Source organism: Siniperca chuatsi, linkage group LG8 (genome assembly GCF_020085105.1).
Source record: "Siniperca chuatsi isolate FFG_IHB_CAS linkage group LG8, ASM2008510v1, whole genome shotgun sequence".
NCBI lineage: Eukaryota > Metazoa > Chordata > Actinopteri > Centrarchiformes > Sinipercidae > Siniperca > Siniperca chuatsi.
The window spans coordinates 125,463-150,716 of NC_058049.1; the positions used below are offsets into that span (position 1 = coordinate 125,463).

The 25,254-nt window shown below is 42.8% G+C and overlaps 1 protein-coding gene across 4 annotated transcripts; it reads right to left on the reverse strand.

Moving 5' to 3' along the window:
• Positions 1-847: 847 nt before the first annotated feature.
• Positions 848-23,964, reverse strand: rnf130 (ring finger protein 130). Of its 4 annotated transcripts, XR_006378813.1 has the most exons (10): positions 23,171-23,963; positions 20,990-21,287; positions 12,943-13,134; positions 7,572-7,822; positions 6,032-6,103; positions 5,236-5,318; positions 4,796-4,892; positions 4,519-4,705; positions 974-2,929; positions 848-886 (listed from the first exon to the last, which is right to left on the reverse strand). XR_006378813.1 is itself a non-coding variant. In XM_044204497.1 (9 exons), the coding sequence occupies exons 2-9, from the start codon at positions 21,255-21,257 to the stop codon at positions 2,817-2,819; spliced, it is 1,263 nt and encodes a 420-aa protein (XP_044060432.1). In that variant the 5' UTR covers positions 21,258-21,287; positions 23,568-23,964; the 3' UTR covers positions 848-2,816. The 4 variants fall into 4 exon arrangements, 3 of the variants coding, with proteins under 3 accessions (XP_044060432.1, XP_044060431.1, XP_044060433.1); XM_044204497.1 differs by having other exon boundaries at positions 848-2,929; positions 23,568-23,964; XM_044204496.1 differs by having other exon boundaries at positions 848-2,929.
• Between the last annotated feature and the right edge of the window lie 1,290 nt (positions 23,965-25,254).

Here is a 25,254-nt window from a genome sequence, read left to right on the forward strand (position 1 = left end):
GTTTCTCTCTCTTTTATATCAAGAAACTGAATCTCTTTGTGTTTTGGACTTTTAACGGTCGGTTTTTACTGTTTTCTGACCAAACAATCGAGAAAATAATCTGCAGATTAATTGAAAATGACAATAATTTGCAGCTCTACTGCAAAGTGTTGACTGGTTAGTAGTTATTAATAACCAGTACCACGGTGACAGCAAGTTAGTGGATCGCTCATGTTCTCAGTGATTGGGAAGATGAACAAGCTTCAGCTTTTTCTTCTCCTCACTGTGGTTCATTAAACTGCCGTCGGTGCAGGATTATAAAACTGTGCCGACGTGTTTCAGGATTAGAAAAGTCTGAGGCTGATTCACTGAATGAAAGATGATTTTTTACACCTCACTAATGTTAAAATACTTAAATTCCAAGCATCTTTATTAAAAAGACTTCAGATAAAGTTCTAAAGTCACCTGAAGGTGTGTTTCCATCTACCTGTTTTCATTTTAATTTGTACATAAAAAATCTGAGTGGAAACACTGGAAATTAAAACTGTAAATGTGTTTAAGAGCTTCCTGTCCGAGGCGTGGACGCTGTTTGAAACCAGAAGCAGACGGAGTGAATAACTGAAGAGCTGAGAGCATCAGCTGTGTGGAGGATGAGGAGGCTGGAGCCTTCCTCACACGAACACATGAAGCCGACAGAAACGTCATGTTTCCATCGTCTGAGCTTTTAACGACGTCGTCTCGCTGCGTCCTCTTCTTCTGCGCTGCTTTAACGGCAGCGGCTGGAGGATCAGCTCCACCGGCTGTTCACCTCCATCAGCCAATGAGCTCGCGTTCTCGCAGCGAGTCACGTTTTGTCTTCGTGATTTTATGTTAAAACTGGAGCTTTGTTTTGACGGAAACTCGACTTCTGAACAAAAAGGAGTAAAAACACAATGAAAGTGAACCTACTTGTTTTTCTGCTTTATAGTTTGTGGCAGTACAGGAAGTGACTCACCTCACTCCAGGAGACTCTTCTCATTGGCTCAGAGACCTGGGGACCCCAGATGTGAGGTCTGCAGATGTGTTGACTCTACTGTCAACTAAACCAGCTGACTACATGATGCACTGCCGACTAGCCGGTTAGCTAACAGACCCGCGCTTGTTGGAGGTTAATCTTCTCTCTTTCGATAGAGCTAGGCTAACAGTTTCCCTCTGCTTCCAGTATTTGTGCAAAGCTATGCTACTCGTCTTCTTGTCTGCCTGTTGAGAAGAGAACAAGAGGGTTTAATACATGAGGAACTCCACATTACTGAAATCAGAGAACAGGAGGTTTACTGGGATGTTGAACTGTTCATTTAAATCTAATGTCTCTTTGTTCAACAGAGAAACATGTTGTTGTTGTTGCTACAGGGGAGTTAACACTGTTGAAGTTCACATGATCGTTTCCTCCAGAGACTCTACGGAGGATCCAGGTCCAGGTCTCCCTCCGGTCCTGGTTCCAGTCTCATGATGGACAGGAAGAACCGGCCTAGTCTGTATCTATAGTCGAGGAATTTTGATCCAGGTTCAGGTCTTTAGACAGAATCCAGACTGACTGGAGTCCAGAAGAGTCTGTCAATGACGTCATCTTCAGTCAGCCAATCAGAGGGTCAGGTTACAGATTTCCAGAGTTACGACTGACTGAAGGCAGAACATCAGAAAACACTGGCAGGAACTTTTTCTGGGTTTGTTCTGGTTCTGGCCCTGATGCTTTCGGGTCCATTTAGGTTCAGGTAAGATGGTCTCTGGTACAAAGGTTTGGACCCGTTTTCCACAAACACAGGAAGCTTTTTAAAGCCTCAGGAACCTTTGGAGAAACGAGAACGTTTTTTGAGAACCCAAGAACCTTTTGAACACCTCAGAAATATTTCCAGAACCTTTTTAGGAGCTTAACAACATTTACAGAAACCCCTTCCAGGAACCCAAGGACCTTTTAAGGGGCTAAAGAACTTCTCCAGGAAGCTTTTTTGAAACTTTTTCCAGAACCCAGGAACGTTTCCAATTGTCTTCTTAGAATTCAGTAAACGTTTCAGAGAACCTTTTTTTTTTAGCCTGGAAACCTGTTCAGGAAACCAGTGAGGAATTCAGGAACATCTTTAGAAACTCAAACTTTTCCAGGAACCCAAGTAGCCTGGGAAATCTGAAACTTTTTAAGGAACCTTTTTAGGCACTCAGGAGCATTTTCAGAACAAAGGAACCTCTCTAGTAATCCAGGAACCTTTTAGAGGAACCCAAGAACCTTGTTAGGAACTGGATTCTTATAAAGGACCCTGGAACTTTTCCAGAAACTCAGGAACCGTTTAGGAATTCAGGAACTATCCCAGGAACCTAATAACCCTTTTCCAGGAACACAAGAGCGCATTTAGGGACTCCAAAACCTTTTCCAGGAACTTTTCTAGGACCTCAACAACAAAATTATCTCCGGTTCTACCAGAGGAACCTAGTTCAGGTTCTGGTTCTTGTGCCGGAGTTGGATGTGAAGTTCAATTCTCTGGATTTTTTGTTTTATAACGTATTTTTAAAGATTTTACCCGACTACCGGCTCCAGTTCCTCCAAAGTTTTTCTTCTTCTGGGGAAAATAAAAACATGAGAGTGTTGAGCTAACAAGTCTAAATTGAGACCAGGATCCAGACTGAGTCCAAGTTCAGTTTGAAGAAAGTCTGATGGAATAAATGATGTTAAAAAGTTCATCCAGGTTTTCGTTATCAGATCCCCCTCCCGACAGGAAACACTCTGTGAACACTTCCTGCATCCATAAAAGGTTGTTCGTCCATCAGCAGGTGGAGGTGGTGGGGGGTCGTAACCATGACGATGGGCCTCAGGACTTGTTGTCGTCGTAGAGGTCGAGCGAGGCCTGGATGTCCGGCAGCTCCGTCTCACAGACGATGCTGCGAGGAGACATCGAGTTTCTGTTGAAGAAGTGACCGCCGCCTGGCGAGACAGAAAAACAGTCAACATCATCAACAACAAACGTATCACGAAAATATCCTTTTGTTTTGTTAACCAGGATGAATTCTTTATTAAAAAACAGCTACACACAGGGTCAGTATCAGCTGTTTTAAAGGTTTATTCATGGAGGGTCCATTAATGAAAGGCCTTTTGTGCAGGTTTATAGGGTTAATAATGATGGGTTATTAATGTGAACACAACCATTAAATTCATCTCAAGTATATAAAATCACTGTTTCTTAACTAGTGTAAACAGAAAACAAATGGGATTTAAATGGGCCACAAGTAAAGTTGTGGTGGGAAACTAAATGTGACTTTATTTTCATTCTAGAGAAATCTAAATGACAGACACAAAGTGATCACACCACAACAATATGCACCGTATTAGTCATATAAAAATACATCTACAAAAATACATTACTAAAAAAGAAAAAGGAAAAACTGATCAATATTCATCAATCAACACAATATCAAATCATTTAGTAACAACTACCAGTGGTCAGGATGTTGTTTGTGTTCAATAACTTGATCTTTATGTTCAGTGAAATCTGAACCGATTTCTGCCTGATACACCAGCCAGGATCATCTTCAACTTTGATGAAATCATCTCATTATTCTGCCGTGGTTTTAACTGATTTAAATGAAAATCATTTTTGTAGTTTTCTTTGAATCCCATTCATATGTTTATTAATGTCAGAGCTGTTAAAACCTTTTAGTCTCTGATTTAAACTGAAAGTTTGAACTAAGAGTTCAAAATTAAAGTGTTTCCCTTTTTCTAGAAGGAGGATTGTGAAATGGATGGATCAAAATAATTCAGTTGCTCTGTGACAGTTTAATGTTGCTTTATGAGAGTGTAAAGTTCCTCTATGGCAGTGCAAAGTTGCCCTATGACAGCGCAAAGTTGCCCTATGACAACGCAAAGTTGCTCTGTGACAGTGTAAAATTTGAAGTGTAAAGTTGCTCTACGACAGTGTAAAATTGCTCTACGACAGTGTAAAGTTGCTCATTGACAGCGTAATGTTGCTTTACGACTGCGTAAAGTGGCTCTACATCAATGTAAAGTTGCTCTATGACAACGTAAAGTTGCTCTGTGACAGTGTAAAATTTAAATTGTAAAGTTGCTCTATGACAGTGTAACGCTCTATGACTGTAAAATTTTAAGTTTAAAGTTGCTCTATGAAATCGAAAGATGCTCTACGACAGTGTAAAGTTGCTCTATGACAGTGTAAAGTTGCTCTATGACAATGTAAAGTTGCTCTACGACAGTGTAAAGTTGCTCTACGACAGTGTAAAGTTGCTCATTGACAGCGTAATGTTGCTTTACGACTGCATAAAGTGGCTCTACGTCAATGTAAAGTTGCTCTATGACAACGTAAAGTTGATCTGTGACTGTAAAATTTAAAGTGTAAAGTTGCTCTATGACAGTGTAACGTTGCTCTGACTGTAAAATTTGAAGTTTAAAGATGCTCTATGACAGTGTAAAGTTACTCTACGACAGCGTAAAGTTGCTCTACGACAGTGTAAAGTTGCTCTACGACAGTGTAAAGTTGCTTAATGACTTTATGTTCTTACTGGTCACGGCGATGGTGATGTCAGCAGGTGTTCTTGGCGTGGCCTCAGGGTGGGGGGGGCTGAGCGGCTCCAGGCTGATGGACGGCTGGTTGCTATCTCCCAGTGGCGCCCTCTGGCTGACGGACGCTTGACTGACGCCCAGACGCTCCACGTCCAACACCACGCTGTCCACGCAGGGAAGACTAGTCTGAGGACAGAGAGAAAAGACACCGACAGTAACGGTTGTTATACAAACACACCTGGTCTGTTCCTGTTGTTGATGTCAGCGATAACTCACCATGATGCCGAGAGCTTTGAGGATGTTGAGTTTACACATGGGACAGGTGCAGTGTTCATTCAGCCAGGGGTCCACACACACTTTATGGAAGACGTGTCTGCAGAGAGACAGCGGCATACTTAATCTGATGAGATTTTATCACCAAACCATCATAACTAACAGACAGGACTGAAAATGGATCATCTGTCATCTGAGATGATTGAGTCAGCACTTTTTATGTGATGATTTTTGAATGTAGCTGTAATAATTCTGTCACTTCTGAGGAGAAAATAAAGTGACTTTAGAGAGTCTGAGTTTGATCGATCTGTGTGATACCGGTCTGACTGCTGATACTGGCAGCACAGGGTGAATATCATTAAGTCACTTATCACTAAGTCCAGTATATTATCACAGTATGAGAACCCTGTGTAAACAGTCTCTGCTGGTGTTTTCAGACTCACTTGCAGGGCAGAATGCGAACCACATCGTTCAGCTGGTACGCTTCAATACACACCGCACAGTGATTAAAATCTGGATCAGTTTCCTGCAACAAACAGAAAAACACACAGAGCCGTAAGTTACAGTGACGACTGAAAACTGCTTAACATCAACAATTTTACTCTTCAAAAACCGGTTTATGCATGTTATCCTGAGCCTCGTGATACCTTGTGTGAATTATGGGTCGTTTAGGGTCTCATTGTGGTGGTTTTGTCTCTTTGTGGTCGTTTGAAACAGATAGACTTGTTGGTTACAGTCAGTGTCTCCAGCAGGTCTAAACAGATAAATCATTGTTCACCTTGTTAAAATTCCTCTCAGCTGTTTCCTCGCAGCAACTCGCCATATATGATTTATATTTTCATCTCCGTGGTGTTTATCTTTCCTCACCATCGTCCTGTGACCTCCGACCTTTGTGTGAGTGGACATCTATCACTGTTTCATCTGCAGCCTGAAGGTCAGCAACATAAATACCTGAAACCACTGGGTCCTTCTGCCCACCATTTATCACGCCTGCTGTACAGCACTGCTTCCGCAGTGAGCTGCTGACCTGAGTGTTACATTAGCTGTCGTTTTGTTTGGAGTTAACATTAGTTAGTCAGGAGGCTGATGGATCTCTTTGCTGATTAACTTCTGATGAAAGGTTCGTTCAGTAAACTGAGGAAGCGACACGTCAGCAGCTGGAAGAATCTCTGAAGAATCAGGAAATACAAACGAGGAACAGGAAAGAGATAAAATACCTCTTTCATCCTCAGTGTTTACCTTGTCTCCTTTCTTCACCGTCCTCGTGGTCAACTTCCCAATGGCTTTCTTCGCTGCATCACCGAGACGACGCTGAGAGACAGAGGGAGGACGGATTATTACATGTCCAAAAGTATGTGGACAGCTGAACATATACGTAACAGTGTAACGTGAATCAGACACCATGAGCATTAATGTGCCGACAGTCTACTGTGAAGGAAGGAGGACAACCAGTAAGAAAAGACTATGAAGGTGAACACTGAGGACAAACTGCAGGGCGCAAAGAGACACCCAGAGCAAGCAGGGGGAAACTGTTAGCCTAGCTTAGCACAAAGACTGGAAGCAGGGGGAAACTGTTGGCCTAGCTTAGCCCAAAGACTGCAAGCAGGGGGAAACTGTTAGCCTAGCTTAGCACAAAGACTGCAAGCAGGGGGAAACTGTTAGCCTAGCTTAGCACAAAGACTGCAAGCAGGGGGAAACTGTTAGCCTAGCTTAGCACAAAGACTGCAAGCAGGGGGAAACTGTTAGCCTAGCTTAGTACAAAGACTGGAAGCAGGGGGAAACTGTTAGCCTAGCTTAGCCCAAAGACTGGAAGCAGGGGGAAACTGTTAGCCTAGCTTAGCTCAAAGACTGCAAGCAGGGGGAAACTGTTAGTCTAGCTTAGCACAAAGACTGGAAGCAGGGGGAAACTGTTAACCTAGCATAGCTCAAAGACTGGAAGCAGGGGGAAACTGTTAGCCTAGCTTAGCACAAAGACTGGAAGCAGGGGGAAACTGTTAACCTAGCATAGCTCAAAGACTGGAAGCAGGGGGAAACTGTTAGCCTAGCTTAGCCCAAAGAAAGGTCTCTTCAACAGTCAGGAGAGCTGATGCAGGTGGCTTCTGGGAAACATCAACTCCCAGTGACGTGTTTCAAGATGTCAAGAACTCACAGAGGCTGCGTATGAACACAACAATACTCTATTATTATTATTACTACTATCTGTACTCTGAATACTACTACTGTCTGTACTAGAGGGGTCCAGTGTACTGCAGTACTCTGAATACTACTATTGTCTGTACTAGAGGGGTCCAGTGTACTACAGTACTCTGAATACTACTACTGTCTGTACTAGAGGGGTCCAGTGTACTACAGTACTCTGAATACTACTACTGTCTGTACTAGAGGGGTCCAGTGTACTACAGTACTCTGAATACTACTACTGTCTGTACTAGAGGCGTCAGAGGATGTGATGGTTTATAAGCGAATAGTCCCATCAGCCTCAGCTGTACTCTGTGTTTACTGCTGATTCTGTGACCGACTGAAAGTGCGACTGCAGGGAGGTGAAGTGAAGGTTGATCTGCAGCAGATGGATGGGGGAGGAGGGGGGAGACAGAGTACTGAGAGGAGGGTTAGATTACACTGGGGGGGAGGAAGTGACCACCCACTGCTCCATTAAACAGCTTATTAAATATTAATGATTCAACAGGAGGAGGAGAGGAGGAAGAGGAGGAGGAGGAGGAGGAGGAAGAGGAGAGGAAGAAGGAGTTAGCATGTTAGCTGGGCGTTAGCGGTGTGTTACCTGGCTGCGGTCGCGGGCGCTGGTGTAGCGGATCTTCTGGATGAAGTAGAAGATGAGCCAGGCCGACGAGATGATCATGAGGACGATGAAGGAGATGGAGACAAAGACCAGTGAGCCTCGGTTGATGTTTTTGGTGGGACCACGTTGACCCACCACCACAGAGACCAGGACCGTCAGGTTCCTCTCCAGGTGAGCCAGGATCTCTTTCCCGTATGCCTCCGTGATCATCACCGCCACCGTACCACCGGTACCTGCAGAGACAGAACCAGGACCAGAATCAGAACCAGGACCAGAATCAGAAGCACTATAAGAATCACAACAAGAGAAACAGGACCAGAACCAGGACCAAAGCCAAGACCAAGACCAGAACCCGGCACAGGACCAGAACCAGAACCAGAATCAGGACAAGAACCAGAACCAGAAAAGAAACAGGCTCAGGACCAGATAATCGGATGCGTCAGGTGTTTCACAGTAATCAGATTACTTAATAAACTAACCATGAGATGACGGGGTGGGAGGTCTGCAGTATAATACTACTACACTGCAGTATAATACTACTGTACTGTACTGCAGTATAATACTACTGTACTGTACTGCAGTATAATACTACTACACTGCAGTATAATACTACTGTACTGTACTGCAGTATAACACTACTGTACTGCAGAATAACACTACTGTACTGCAGTATAATACTACTACACTGTACTGCAGTATAATACTACTGTACTGCACTATAATACTACTGTACTGCACTATAATACTACTACACTGTACTGCAGTATAATACTACTGTACTGCAGTATAATACTACTACACTGCAGTATAACTCTACTGTACTGTACTGCAGTATAACACTACTGTACTGCAGAATAACACTACTGTACTGCAGTATAATACTACTACACTGTACTGCAGTATAATACTACTGTACTGCACTATAATACTACTGTACTGCACTATAATACTACTACACTGTACTGCAGTATAATACTACTGTACTGCACTATAATACTACTACACTGTACTGCAGTATAATACTACTGTACTGCAGTATAATACTACTACACTGCAGTATAACTCTACTGTACTGCAGTATAATACTACTGTACTGCAGTATAATACTACTGTACTGTACTGCAGTATAACACTACTGTACTGTACTGCAGTATAATACTACTGTACTGTACTGCAGTATAATACTACTGTACTGCAGTATAATACTACTGTACTGCGGTATAACACTACTGTACTGCAGTATAACACTACTGTACTGCAGTATAATACTACTGTACTGCAGTATAACACTACTGTACTGCAGTATAATACTACTACTGTACTGTACTGCAGTATAATACTACTGTACTGTACTGCAGTATAATACCACTGTACTGCAGTATAATACTACTACACTGCAGTATAACACTGCTGTACTGCAGTATAATACTACTACACTGCAGTATAATACTACTGTACTGCAGTATAACACTACTGTACTGCAGTATAACACTACTGTACTGCAGTATAATACTACTACACTGCAGTATAATACTACTGTACTGCAGTATAATACTACTACACTGCAGAATTATACTACTACACTGCAGAATTATACTACTACACTGCAGTATAATACTACTACACTGTACTGCAGTATAACACTACTACACTGTACTGCAGTATAACAGTACTGTACTGCAGTATTACACTACTGTACTGCAGTATAACACTACTACACTGTACTGCAGTATAACACTACTACACTGTACTGCAGTATAATACTACTGTACTGCAGTATAATACTACTACACTGTACTGCAGTATAATACTACTACACTGTACTGCAGTATAACACTACTGTACTGCAGTATAATACTACTACACTGTACTGCAGTATAACACCACTACACTGCAGTATAGTACTACTGTACTGCAGTGTAATACTATTACACTGTACTGCAGTATAATACTACTGTACTGCAGTATAACACTACTGTACTGCAGTATAACACTATTGTACTACAGTATAACACTACTGTACTGCAGTATAATACAACTGTACTGTACTGCAGTATAATACTACTGTACTGCAGTATAACACTACTACACTGTACTGCAGTATTACACTACTGTACTGCAGTATTACACTACTACACTGTACTGCAGTATAATACTACTGTACTGCAGTATAATACTACTGTACTGCAGTATTACACTACTGTACTGCACTATAACACTACTACACTGTACTGCAGTATAATACTACTGTACTGCAGTATAATACTACTACACTGCAGTATAACAGTACTGTACTGCAGTATAACACTACTGTACTGCAGTATAACACTACTACACTGTACTGCAGTATAACACTACTACACTGCAGTATAATACTACTACACTGCAGTATAACAGTACTGTACTGCAGTATAACAGTACTGTACTGCAGTATAACACTACTACACTGCAGTATAATACTACTACACTGCAGTATAATACTACTACACTGCAGTATAATACTACTGTACTGCAGTATAATACTACTACACTGCAGAATTATACTACTACACTGCAGAATTATACTACTACACTGCAGTATAATACTACTACACTGTACTGCAGTATAACACTACTACACTGTACTGCAGTATAACAGTACTGTACTGCAGTATTACACTACTGTACTGCAGTATAACACTACTACACTGTACTGCAGTATAACACTACTACACTGTACTGCAGTATAATACTACTGTACTGCAGTATAATACTACTACACTGTACTGCAGTATAATACTACTACACTGTACTGCAGTATAACACTACTGTACTGCAGTATAATACTACTACACTGTACTGCAGTATAACACCACTACACTGCAGTATAGTACTACTGTACTGCAGTGTAATACTATTACACTGTACTGCAGTATAATACTACTGTACTGCAGTATAACACTACTGTACTGCAGTATAACACTATTGTACTACAGTATAACACTACTGTACTGCAGTATAATACAACTGTACTGTACTGCAGTATAATACTACTGTACTGCACTATAACACTACTACACTGTACTGCAGTATAATACTACTGTACTGCAGTATAATACTACTACACTGCAGTATAACAGTACTGTACTGCAGTATAACACTACTGTACTGCAGTATAACACTACTACACTGTACTGCAGTATAACACTACTACACTGCAGTATAATACTACTACACTGCAGTATAACAGTACTGTACTGCAGTATAACAGTACTGTACTGCAGTATAACACTACTACACTGCAGTATAATACTACTACACTGCAGTATAATACTACTACACTGCAGTATAACAGTACTGTACTGCAGTATTACACTACTGTACTGCAGTATTACACTACTGTACTGCAGTATAATACTACTGTACTGCAGTATAACACCACTGTACTGCAGTATTACACTACTGTACTGCAGTATTACACTACTACACTGTACTGCAGTATAATACTACTGTACTGCAGTATAACAGTACTGTACTGCAGTATAATACTACTGTACTGCAGTATAATACTACTACACTGCAGTATAACAGTACTGTACTGCAGTATAACACTACTGTACTGCAGTATAACACTACTACACTGCAGTATAATACTACTACACTGCAGTATAACAGTACTGTACTGCAGTATAATACTACTGTACTGCAGTATAATACTACTGTACTGCAGTATAACACTACTACACTGCAGTATAATACTACTGTACTGTACTGCAGTATAATACTACTGTACTGCAGTATAACAGTACTGTACTGCAGTATAATACTACTGTACTGCAGTATAACAGTACTGTACTGCAGTATAATACTACTGTACTGCAGTATAACACTACTGTACTGCAGTATAACAGTACTGTACTGCAGTATAATGTCTGTAGTTTAACTGTTTAAACTTTCTGCCCTTTTGTGTTTTGCTTCGTAAAGAACTTTGAGTACGACGGGAGCTACAGAAATAAAGTTTATTATTATTATTTATTTATTTATTCTGCTCTCTAAATCACTTGTTTCTGTTTCTGCTGTCTGACATTCAGCACCATGACAACACACACACACACACACACACACACACACAGTGTGAGGTCACACTGACCTCATCGATTAATGACACCTTCCTGTCTATATTTAGAACTCGGGATCGATCCTCAGGAAGTCACTGCTCACCACAGACTGTAAGTAAAGATGGCCGACGCGTCTCCACGTCCTCCCGCTGAACTAAATGAAGCCAAAATATCCGGATACGGGAGCTGCCGTCTTGCGCTGGTGACGTCATTTGGAGCCGCGGTATCGAGGTCCCGCCCACACACCCGGCCGAGCCAATCGCGAGCCGGCCTCAGCTGTCAATCATGACGTGGAACCCCCTTTTATAGCATCAGATAACGAATTAAAACCAAACTTATCAGAGAAACGAACACCTGAACAAACATCAGCGTGACGAGAGCGAGCTAAACTGGCAGAAACCATCTTTGGGGAAAATGTATTTACGTGAACTTTGAGTTTTTAGTTTCCCATCCGCTAACATGGAGGGGGCGGGGCTTATGAGCTGTACCGAAGCCCGCCACCAGGGGGCGGTCCAGATGTTCTGGCTTCACTTTTAGGGAGCTGACGTGTCGTCCATCTTTATATACAGTCTGTGCGCCTCACATACACACCTTCATCATCATCCTCCTCTTAATCACAACATTTAAAGGAATACTTCGACATTCCAGGCTTCTAGTGTTTATGCTAAGCTAGCTGTTCCACCTGTTTCCAGTCTTTATGCTAAGCTACGCTAGCTGTTTCCAGCCCCCCTGTAGTAACTACAGTGAGCTCCTGTTTCTCTGTGAACGGGCCGCTCCTCCTGTTTAAACCTTAAATCCCGTCCTCGTATTTTATCAGCTGAGTGAAACTTGACTTCTGTGTGAAAATGGGGGAAGTGAAAAATGTTGCTGCTAATCAGATAGATACTAACATGCTAACATCAACATAAAGGCCTGTTTTGGGAACCAATATGGTGACAGAAAACATGAACGCCATCAGGAGACAGCTCATCTGATGGTCTGTTGTGACGTCAGCTACAGGTCGGTCTGCCGGTCTCTACAGACCCGTTTCTTAGCCTGTGTTTGTTTACCTGCTGAATGTCTCTTACAGACCATAGCCTATCATTCCAACAGGGTTAAAACGGCGTCCTGAACGACGAGTTAAATTAAAGAGGAGAACAGTGAATGTTGAGTTCCCCACCTCCCTCTGTAATGTTGGCGTTAGCAGCTGTTTGCTAACATGTTCAGCTCGCCACGTGAGAGCTGATAAAGTGTCAGTAAAACGTGCAGACTCTGACCTTCGTGTCCCATCTTGACCGTCTTGTCGGTGGAGTTGTTGTAGATGAGGACGGCCGTGGCGTTGTAGGCTGCCGCCTTCAGGATCTTCTCTTTAAAGGTGCAGTTTCCTCTCTGCAGCAGCGCCACCCAGTGGACGCTCCGGGGAGGAACCAGGAAGCGAGTGCCAGGGTCGCAGCCCTGCCGGTCCACCACTGAGGAGACACACCGTTACCATGGTTACTGCGTTAGTTACAGCTGCTTCACAAAGACAATGTTTCTGTTTTTATCTTTTCACAGAAAAAAATCTAACATTTTCATTTTAATGTATTATAGTAAAGCACTTTTATTTGTGTATGATACAAATAAACCCGGAGTCCACTCCTGTGCTGGTTACTGGTTTAACTGGAGTATCTCTGATCTATAATCAGTGTGTGATCAGACACAGGAACAGATCCAGGATCAGATCCAGGAATCTCCCCAGTCTGATGTTTGTTTTGGATCAGTAGAAAGAATCACTGCTACAGTTTGTCTCTGTCCTCGTCCCTGCAGACACACGCTGTTTCGTCATCATCACCGTCCCAGCATGCTTTGCTCTGCCCGGGTCATTCACACCATGTGGTCTGAAATCACCCACTACTTCCTGTATAACAGACCTCTAGTGAGCATTGGATTCAAATCTTTAGACACTTGTTGATCATCACGTCGTGCCATCATTGACAGCTGTACTGTTGTTTTTCATTTTATTTTCTATAAAATGTGGACCACTGCATTGTGGGATTGTTAGCAGACAGTAGTGTACATCTACTCATATCGTTAAACTGTAATCACGAGCAGCCGAGTGGGAAAAATGTTCGCGTCGGCCTTGACTCGTACTTCAGAGTCGAAGATATCAGGAATCTCTGACAGCGAGAACTACAGACGTGTCAACAAACTGTTAGCAGTTCCATCAAAATAAAATCAGATATTAACACCAATGTATCTGGTTTCACATGATAAACACAACAAAATAACCTAATTCAGGCTGTTTATCTAATGCAGCTACAAGGTTAGCGCTGAGGAATAATGTGTGAACACTCACAAGTTGGAATAACAAGTGTTTTTCCTGTTCTTCCTATTCTGCCCACATTACGTGAATGCAGCATTATCTGATGACATCACTGATGATCTCACAGGCAGGAATCACCACAAACTCAGCTGACCGAATCATCTTAGTAATCAATAATAAGATAAATCATAAATCATCTCACCACACAATAAACTTTTCATCTCAAACTTTAAATCTAACGTGGACCAGCGCTGGAAAGTAACTAAGGCCATTTAGTCCAGTTTACTCCAGTTTAGTCCAGTTTACTCCAGTTTACTCCAGTTTAGTCCAGTTTACTCCAGTTACTTGAGTATTTGAATGTTATACTTCTTTGTACTTCCACTCCACTACATGTATCTGACAGCAGAGCTACGAAAACATGATACATTCTTCAGTAAAAATAACCTATCATCATTTTTTTATAGAAAGTGAAAAGAATCAGCCACAAATATTTCAACATGTGAAACATTTTTTATGTAACACTGCATTTCCCCTTTAGGATTAATGAAGCATTTATTTATCTGAAACCAGCAGTATCAGTTTGAAGAAAGCGCTGTTATATATTAAAGCACACAGCTCAGTTCTGTGTTTGTGAGCTTTAATAAGATGCTGCAGACAGTCGGCGCTCCATCCAGCAGCTGCAGTGTCCTTGGACCGTCTGACTGTAATCTGACACTTCAGAGCAGAGACACTCCAACCTTCAACAGCCTGAAAACCTCTGCAGTGCCTCACAACAGACGCTATGTCTACCACATCCACTACAACAACAGCACACACAAAAACTACATCCACTACATCCACAACAACACCAGGATGCAGGACAGACTGCCACAAAGAGACAAACTATTTACACGAAGATGCAAAACCAGCACAAAGAGACGCAAAACAAACACAGAGATGCAAAACAGAGACAAAATGACCACAAAGAGACGCAAAACGGCCACAAAGCGACAAAACAACTACCAAACGACCACAAAGAGACGAAATGACCACAAAGAAACGCAGAAAGAACACAGAGACGCAAAACAAACAGAGACAAAATGACCACAAAGAGATGCAAAATGACCACAAAGAGACAAAACGACCACAAAGAGACGCAGAACGAACACACAGACGCAAAACAAACAGAGACAAAATGACCACAAAGAGATGCAAAATGACCACAAAGAGACAAAACGACCACAAAGAGACGCAGAACGAACACAGAGACGCAAAACAAACAGAGACAAAATGACCACAAAGAAACGCAGAAAGAACATAGAGACGCAAAACAGAGACAAAATGACCACAAAGAGACGCAAAACGACCACAAAGAGATGCAAAACGACCACAAAGAGATGCAGAACGAACACAGAGACGCAAAACAAACAGAGACAAAATGACCACAAAGAGATGGAAAATGACCACAAAGAGACAAAACGACCACAAAGAGACGCAGAACGAACACACAGACGCAAAACAGAGACAAAATGACCACAAAGAAACGCAGAAAGAACATAGAGACGCAAAACAGAGACAAAATGACCACAAAGAGACGCAAAACGACCACAAAGAGATGCAAAACGACCACAAAGAGATGCAAAACGACCACAAAGAGACGCAAAACGACCACAAAGAGACGCAAAACAACCACAAAGAGACGCAGAACGAACACAGAGACGCAAAACAAACAGAGACAAAATGACCACAAAGAGACAAAACGACCACAAAGAGACGCAAAACAACCACAGAGAGACAAAACGACCACAAAGAGACAAAATGACCACAAAGAGACAAAATGACCACAAAGAGACAAAATGACCACAGACCACAAAGAGACAAAACGACCACAAAGAGATGCAAAACGACCACAAAGAGACAAAATGACCACAAAGAGATGCAAAACGACCACAGAGAGATGCAGAACGAACACAGAGACGCAAAACAAACAGAGACAAAATGACCACAAAGAGACGCAAAACGACCACAAAGAGATGCAAAACGACCACAAAGAGATGCAGAACGAACACAGAGACGCAAAACAAACAGAGACAAAATGACCACAAAGAGATGCAAAATGACCACAAAGAGACAAAACGACCACAAAGAGACGCAGAACAAACACACAGACGCAAAACAAACAGAGACAAAATGACCACAAAGAGACAAAATGACCACAAAGAGACAAAATGACCACAAAGAGACGCAAAACAACCACAGAGAGACACAAAACAACCACAGACCACAAAGAGACAAAACGACCACAAAGAGATGCAAAACGACCACAAAGATGCAAAACGACCACAAAGAGATGCAAAACGACCACAGAGAGATGCAGAACGAACACAGAGACGCAAAACAAACAGAGACAAAACGACCACAAAGAGACGCAAAACGACCACAAAGAGATGCAAAACGACCACAAAGAGATGCAGAACGAACACAGAGAGCATAAAACAAACAGAGACAAAATGACCACAAAGAGATGCAAAATGACCACAAAGAGACAAAACGACCACAAAGAGACGCAGAGAACGAACACACAGACGCATAAAACAAACAGAGACAAAATGACCACAAAGAGACAAAATGACCACAAAGAGACAAAATGACCACAAAGAGACGCAAAACAACCACAGAGAGACACAAAACAACCACAGACCACAAAGAGACAAAACGACCACAAAGAGATGCAAAACGACCACAAAGATGCAAAACGACCACAAAGAGATGCAAAACGACCACAGAGAGATGCAGAACGAACACAGAGACGCAAAACAAACAGAGACAAAACGACCACAAAGAGCGCAAAACGACCACAAAGAGATGCAAAACGACCACAAAGAGATGCAAAACGACCACAAAGAGATGCAGAACGAACACAGAGACGCAAAACAAACAGAGACAAAATGACCACAAAGAGACGCAAAACGACCACAAAGAGATGCAAAACGACCACAAAGAGATGCAAAACGACCACAAAGAGATGCAGAACGAACACAGAGACGCAAAACAAACAGAGACAAAATGACCACAAAGAGATGCAAAATGACCACAAAGAGACAAAACGACCACAAAGAGACGCAGAACGAACACACAGACGCAAAACAAACAGAGACAAAATGACCACAAAGAAACGCAGAAAGAACACAGAGACGCAAAACAGAGACAAAATGACCACAAAGAGATGCAAAACGACCACAAAGAGATGCAAAACGACCACAAAACGACCACAAAGAGATGCAAAACGACCACAAAGAGACGACCACAGAGAGACAAAACGACCACAAAGAGACGCAGAACGAACACAGAGACGCAAAACAAACAGAGACAAAATGACCACAAAGAGACAAAACGACCACAAAGAGACGCAAAACAACCACAGAGAGACAAAACGACCACAAAGAGACAAAATGACCACAAAGAGACAAAATGACCACAAAGAGACGCAAAACAACCACAGAGAGACACAAAACAACCACAGACCACAAAGAGACAAAACGACCACAAAGAGATGCAAAACGACCACAAAGAGACAAAATGACCACAAAGAGATGCAAAACGACCACAGAGAGACAAAACAACCACAAAGAGACGCAGAACGAACACAGAGACGCAAAACAAACAGAGACAAAATGACCACAAAGAGACAAAACGACCACAAAGAGACGCAAAACAACCACAGAGAGACAAAACGACCACAAAGAGACAAAATGACCACAAAGAGACGCAAAACAACCACAGAGAGACACAAAATGACCACAGACCACAAAGAGACAAAACGACTACAAAGAGACGCAAAACAACCACAGAGAGACAAAATGACCACAAAGAGACAAAATGACCACAAAGAGATGCAAAACGACCACAGAGACAAAATGACCTCAAAGAGACGCAAAACGACCACAAAGAGACAAAATGACCACAAAGAGACGCAAAACGACCACAAAGAGACGCAAAACGACCACAAAGAGACAAAACGACCACAGAGACTCAAAATTAATTGAAAAGTTTTCAGATTAACTTTAACAGTTAACTCTGTTGTGAAATGACCTCCACGATGAGGCGAAGAAGACGTCACACCGGAAAACTTACTTGGACAAGCGACACAATGAGATTTATTCTTTATCTGAAGTGTTTTCAAACAGTAGGACTTGATATCCACAGGACCAATTAAAATATTCTGTACAATAATGGCTTTCATTCATAACAACCTAAAAAGAGCCGCCTGTGGTGACTGAGGACCTCGGAGACCTCGGCGCTGCTGAGGACGATATTCAGGAGTTTGTCTGAGGTAGTTTAAAGGTTTTAATGTCAGAATGTCCCCGTCTGTCTGTACTCTGACTCCTGCAGTTTGACTTTGTTCGTCTCCTCACTCCAACAATCTGCTGACTAAACTAAACTCTGTTTCCTCTGATTCACACACATGACGCTGGAAACTGTCAAAGTTTGATTCATGAAGTTTTCATGAGTTTAAACATGTTGCTCCTTTGACTCCACCTCTTTCAGTGATGTCATAACTAACATAATTTCAAATGGTGCTTGTGAGGTGAGGTTTGAGTGCATCATGCACTGAGGTTAAAGACTCTGAGATTCACGCCGTGAAGTGTGACGAGCTCCTGGTTCCTGCCGTACAAGTCCTGTTTCTCATAGACAATGTTAGTGACTGACAGTTGGCGCTCTTCTACAGTTTGGATCATCATGAAACTCCCAAGGTGCGTTTCAGCAAGAATCATCCAATCACAGGGCATTCAATTCTGACACATGCTCCGCTAACAGCGGCTAGAAGCTAAAGATGACATGTTGAGGAAACTGAAAACAATCTGCAACTGAAGTCAGGTCATTTTTAAATTCTGGGTCACTGTGGGTGAATTCAGTAACCATGACGATGTGTTTTGTTAACTGTAACGACGAAGCATTTTGAATTCACTACAACTCTGATTCCTCTGACTGGCTTCTTCTCCATGGCAACAGCAGCTGAGGCTCATGGGTTTTGTAGTCGGATAAAACCATGCGGCAACCTCAAGCCAATGGGGAAGCGCCTTAAACCTGCATTGTTTCTAATGGCCAGCAGGGGGCGACTCCACTGGTTGCAAACAGGAGTCCGATTGTATAGAAGTTCATGAGAAAATGACCCAACTTCTCACCTGGTTTATTACCTCCGTCGTTTCCTAATGAGTTCATGGTCTCAGTCGCTAGTTTCAAGTCTTCTTCAGTACAGCATGATGTTCATTTTGTAAATTATGTACATTTTGTTTTAAGCTAGCCAAAATTAGCATCCCAATTAATATCACAGTTAACGTGAATTACGGATGCACCTTGCTAACCTAGCTAACACTAGCATTAGCTGATAACCTTAACATTTGCTACGCTCCCCAGCTCCACCCCCTCATCCAAATATGGTCACTTCCGGTCACTGGTTGCAAAAAAACAAGGTGGCGCCGGCCAAAATGCTATACTCGCAATTTCAAAACAGTAGTCCACAAACCAATGGGTGACGTCACGGTGACAACGCGCGCTTCTTTTATACAGTCTATGGATAAAACCTGATTTCTCAGAAACAAAGTGTAAATAATTCAAACGGGAGGTCAGAACATGAACCTGATGGTTTCATCATCAGGAGAGTTTCTGTGTTCAGTCACTTTCAGGAAATCATTTCAAGAAAAAATTAAATGGGAATACAGAACGGATGCACTCCAGCGCCTCCTCTCACTTCACAATGCTACATATGAGACCTGTTAACATGGTGACATCACGGTGACATCACTATAAAGAAGCCAGGTTGGAAACAGCTTAGATAAACTTATTTGGATGAGAAAACGAAGGTGAACAGTAAAATGATTTACCGAACTGTTTGTTATAAACATCCGTCACAGTTTACAGATGCACTTCCTGTTTCAACTCTGACCTACTTATCAAAGGTTAAACAGGTGATCCAGCTGTGACGTCATCATCAGAAGCAGACGTGGCTTCAGAAGATGAAAACGTGTTTCCTCTGTCCTCACACCTCTTTCTTCCGTGGGCGACGCAAGGAAAAAATGCGAGTGAGCGAAACGAGGATGGAATTAAGGGAATTGGGATGTAAATGAAATTAAACCTGGTGTGTTGTGACGTAAGGTGTGTTGTGACCTCAGGTGTGTTGTGACCTCAGGTGTGTTGTGATGTCAGGTGTGTTGTGACCTCAGGTGTGTTGTGACTTCAGGTGTGTTGCGACCTCAGGTGTGTTGCGACGTCAGGTGTGTTGTGATGTCAGGTGTGTTGTGACCTCAGGTGTGTTGTGACCTCAGGTGTGTTGCGATGTCAGGTGTGTTGTGACCTCAGGTGTGTTGTGACCTCAGGTGTGTTGTGACCTCAGGTGTGTTGTGACTTCAGGTGTGTTGCGACCTCAGGTGTGTTGCGACGTCAGGTGTGTTGCGATGTCAGGTGTGTTGTGACCTCAGGTGTGTTGTGACTTCAGGTGTGTTGCGATCTCAGGTGTGTTGCAACGTCAGGTGTGTTGCGACGTCAGGTGTGTTGCGACTTCAGGTGTGTTGTGACCTCAGGTGTGTTGTGATGTCAGGTGTGTTGCGACGTCAGGTGTGTTGTGATGTAAGGTGTGTTGTGATGTAAGGTGTATTGTGACCTCAGGTGTGTTGTGACCTCAGGTGTGTTGTGACCTCAGGTGTGTTGTGACCTCAGGTGTGTTGTGATGTAAGGTGTGTTGTGACCTCAGGTGTGTTGTGACCTCAGGTGTGTTGTGACCTCAGGTGTGTTGTGATGTCAGGTGTGTTGCGACGTCAGGTGTGTTGTGATGTAAGGTGTGTTGTGATGTAAGGTGTGTTGTGACCTCAGGTGTGTTGTGATGTCAGGTGTGTTGTGACCTCAGGTGTGTTGTGATGTCAGGTGTGTTGCGATGTAAGGTGTGTTGTGACCTCAGGTGTGTTGTGACCTCAGGTGTGTTGTGATGTAAGGTGTGTTGTGATGTAAGGTGTGTTGTGACCTCAGGTGTGTTGTGATGTCAGTACCTCCGTGATGCGGTGCAGGTGCGATGACGATGCCCCTGGTGTCTAATTTCGGTGAGTTCTGTCCGTACGTCCCGTCGTCGCTGCTCATCATGTGGACGGTGTTTCCTCGGCCGTCCAGCACTGTGGCGTTCACCGTGGCACCCACGTATTCCTCCGACACCATGTTTCTGTCCGAGCGCGCTGCCAACATCGAGCGGGACAGGACCAGGAGCAGGACCTGGACCAGGACCGACGGGAAGGGGATACGGGTCGGCCTCGGGGACGTCATGTCGTCCTTTCAGTCCTCGTTACATCCAAACTGTCAGGAAACAAAAAGAAACTCCTTTAGACCTGAACGAGTCCAACAACATCCTGTCCCCCTGAGGACTGCAGCGTCCAACTGTCTCCTGTATGTTGTCCTCACTATTTCTTTATGTCCTAAAACTCTGTTTTTAGTGTTATTTATGTCCTCAAAAGGATGTCTTTGTCTCTCGTCTATGTCCTCCAACTGTCTCTGTATGTCAACATATCTCATCTATCATCATTTCGCTTTATATCCTAATATTTATTTATATTGTCCTCTCTATATGTCCTCCAAATGTTTCCTTTGCCTCTTAAAGTTTTCAAAATGTCTTAATGTCTTTGTCTCCTAATACTTTAGTGTTTGTCCTCAAAATCTGTTGTTAATTTCAGTTCATGTCCTTCAAAGAAAGTTTCTTTATTTCTTCCAAACCTCTCCTTTGTCCCTGTCCTATAATATTTCACTTACCCTCAACATCTGTCCTTAATCTTAGTCTATGTCCTTGAAAGGACGTCTTTGTCTTCTTTGTCTTTTCAAGATCTTAAATGTCTTCTTTGTTTCCAATGTCCTCCAGTTACCTCAAATGTCCCTTTTTGACCAAAATGTCTTTTGTCTTGTGTGTGTCCTTTGTCTGTATTTTTTAAAAAGGTTTTAAAATGTCTTTTTCCTTCTATATTTCAGTGTCTATTTGTCCTCAAAATCTGTTTGTATTATCATTTATATTTTTGAAAGGACGTCTTTGTCTTCTTTATGTTCTCAAAATCTCTACTTAAAGTCTCTAAAGGACATTTTTGTCTTTTATGTCTTTCAAAGCTTCTTTATATTCTTTATAGATTTCTTTGTCCTCCAGTTTGTTTATGTACCAAAATGTCCTTTGCCCCAAAATGTCTTCTCTCCTTGTCTCCTTATGTTCTGAAAATGTTTTAATGTCTAATGTCTTAAAATTCTGTTTTTAATGCCAGTTTATGTCATTTTGTCACTGTCAACTAAGTGTCTTATTTATGTTATCAATGTCCTCCACTTACCTCAAAGGCTTTAAAATGACTTTTTTGGGACTTTTTTGTCCCAAGAAATCGCCTTTACATCTCTGTACATCTTCTTTATATCGCCTTGTGTCCTCACATATCTTAATGTCTCTTTGTCCTCCACTATTTCAGTGTCTGTCCTCAGTGCCTTTATGTCTCTTTATGTCCCCCACAGTTTTACTCTGTCTCTTTGTGTCTTATGTCTTTATATCCACTAAATGTCATCTTTATGTGTATTTATGTCCTGAAAATGTCTTACTGTCTCTTTGTCCTCCAGTATTTTGGCTCTTTTTTGTCCTAAAAAGGTTTTTGTGGTCTCTTTTTTTGTTACATTTTTTTATTCCCACTATATGTCACATCTATGTTTTCAATGTCGTCCAGTTACATCAAATGCCCTTTGATATCAACATGTCTCTCTATTTCCAAAAAGTCTCTGTCATGTATCTGTATGTCCTCCAATCATCTTCTTTATGTCTCTTTGTCTTTCAATTTTTAAGTGTTTGTCCTTAAATTTGTTTTTTGTGTCAGTTGGAGTCTTTTAGCATGTCTTTGTCGCTTTATGTCCTCGAAATGTTTTGTCTTCTTCGTCGTACGCATCTTTACAGATGTCTGTCTCACATATTTTATTAAAAAGACATAGCTTTGACATATATTTTATTAATTTTCCACTAAATGTCTTTTTGATGTTTTAACTATCCTCCACTTTCTGTATGTATATAAAAATAACCCTGGCCATCAAAATGTCCTTTTTGTCCCAAAACGTCTTCTTTAAGTCTCTTTAGGTTCTGAAAATGTTTAAATGTCTCTTTGTCCTCCAATTTCTTAATGTCTTAATGTCAGTTTATGTTCTTAAATGAATTTCTTTCTGTCTCCCACCTCAAAATGTTCCGTTTTGTCTCTATGGCTATGTCTTCTTTATGTGCCTGTATGTCCTCCACAGATCTTCTTTATGTCCCAGCATGTGCTTCCTGTCGTCCTTACAGTCAATAAAACCCTGGGTTCAGACTGTCAGGGACAGGACATCAGGACAGTGCTGTCAGTGTGTCTGCTGTCTGTCAAAACATGGAGCATCATCACCAGGCCAACATCTGGACCTCACACCGCCATGTCTTCAGTCCTGAAACCCTCCGCTGGTTAAAACACACCTTGTATTCAGAACTCCGTTTAATAAATGTTCGATTTAAGCCGCAGCGGTGACTCCAGCACCATGACTCAGTGTTTAAACGCCGTCTGAAAGCGGCGCTGGCAGCCCCTTCATTCCGCTTTGTCTTACCGTCTGCAGGCGGACAGACAGGCAGGCTCCCAGTCTACCGACCCCCGCCTGCCTCCACTCTCCTCCCGCCTTCTCTCCCGCTGTTATCCCGTTGAATGTCCGGCGAGGCTCGGTGGGTTCACGGCCACGGGACCCTGCTGTTGTTCGGTGTTTTATTCCGTTTTGTTCCCGGTGGTTGTTGATGTACGGTGCGCAGGATCGAGCCCCGTTTCTCGGTCTCTCGGTTTGGGGCACACTGCGCAGGCGCGGAGCCACGTCACGGAGAGGCGGCAGACAGGGCGCGTGTGCGACACCTTCACGTTTAGGCAACCTACCTGGGACGTGGATCAGCTGTCGCGATACCTGCAGAAAGAGCGTCTACCTGTCTGTCAGTGGTTTGATTTCTGTTTCAACAATAATCATTAATCACAATATAAATAAGAAGGAAGGCTTTATTTATCTACTGACATCACTAATATGTGTTTATCTTTACTTTAACAATACGTACTAACACCAAGGAACCTCCTCAATGACCACTTCAACCTCCAACAGGTCCATTTAGTAGCTGTTCTGGAGCTTTTGACCATCACACTCGTCTTCCTCAGCAGATGGAGTATTCCAGTGAGGATCCTGTTTGATTCTTCTCAAGGATGTGGAATTAATCAATTAATTAATTAACTGTACAAACAAAATAACATCTTTGTTCATCTTCAAACAAAGAAGTCCGTCTCCATCCTCAGAAACACCGTCTTGATCCCCGAGAGGAAACTGAAGTTCATTCAGTGTGACGATGGCGTTTTGTTGTAACCATGAAGCGATGCAGCGCCCAAAATGTTTCTCTCAGCGGAGACGAGCTGAAGGACAGCAGCGATGATGATGATGATGATGATGATGATGATGGTTGGTAGACTGAGATCTGTGGCAGGTGGTGCTGGAGGTGATGGTGGTGCTGGAGGTGATGGCGGTGCTGGAGGTGATGGAGGTGCTGGAGGTGATGGTGGTGATGGAGGTGATGGAGGTGCTTCTGGTGATGGAGGTGCTGGAGGTGATGGTGGTGATGGAGGAGATGGTGGTGCTGGAGGTGCTGAGGGTGATGGAGGTGATGGTGGTGATGGAGGTGATGGAGGTGATGGTGGTGATTGAGGTGCTGCTGGTGATGGAGGTGCTGGAGGTGATGGTGGTGATGGAGGAGATGGTGGTGCTGGAGGAGATGGAGGTGATGGTGGTGATGGTGGTGATGGAGGAGATGGTGGTGCTGGAGGTGATGGTGGTGATGGAGGTGATGGAGGTGCTGAGGGTGATGGAGGTGATGGTGGTGCTGGATGTGATGGTGGTGATGGAGGTGCTGGAGCTGATGGAGGTGATGGAGGTGCTGGAGGTGATGGTGGTGATGGCGGTGATGGAGGTGCTGCTGGTGATGGAGGTGCTGGAGGTGATTGTGGTGATGGTGGTGATGGAGGTGATGGAGGTACTGGAGGTGATTGTGGTGATGGAGGTGCTGGAGGTGATAGTGGTGATGGAGGTGATAGTGGTGATGGAGGTGCTGCTGGTGATGGTGGTGATGGAGGTGCTGGAGATGATGGTGGTGCTGGAGGTGATGGTGGTGCTGGAGGTGCTGGAGGTGATGGAGGAGATGGTGGTGATGGAGGTGATGGAGGTACTGGAGGTGATAGTGGTGATGGTGGTGCTGGAGGTGATGGTGGTGATG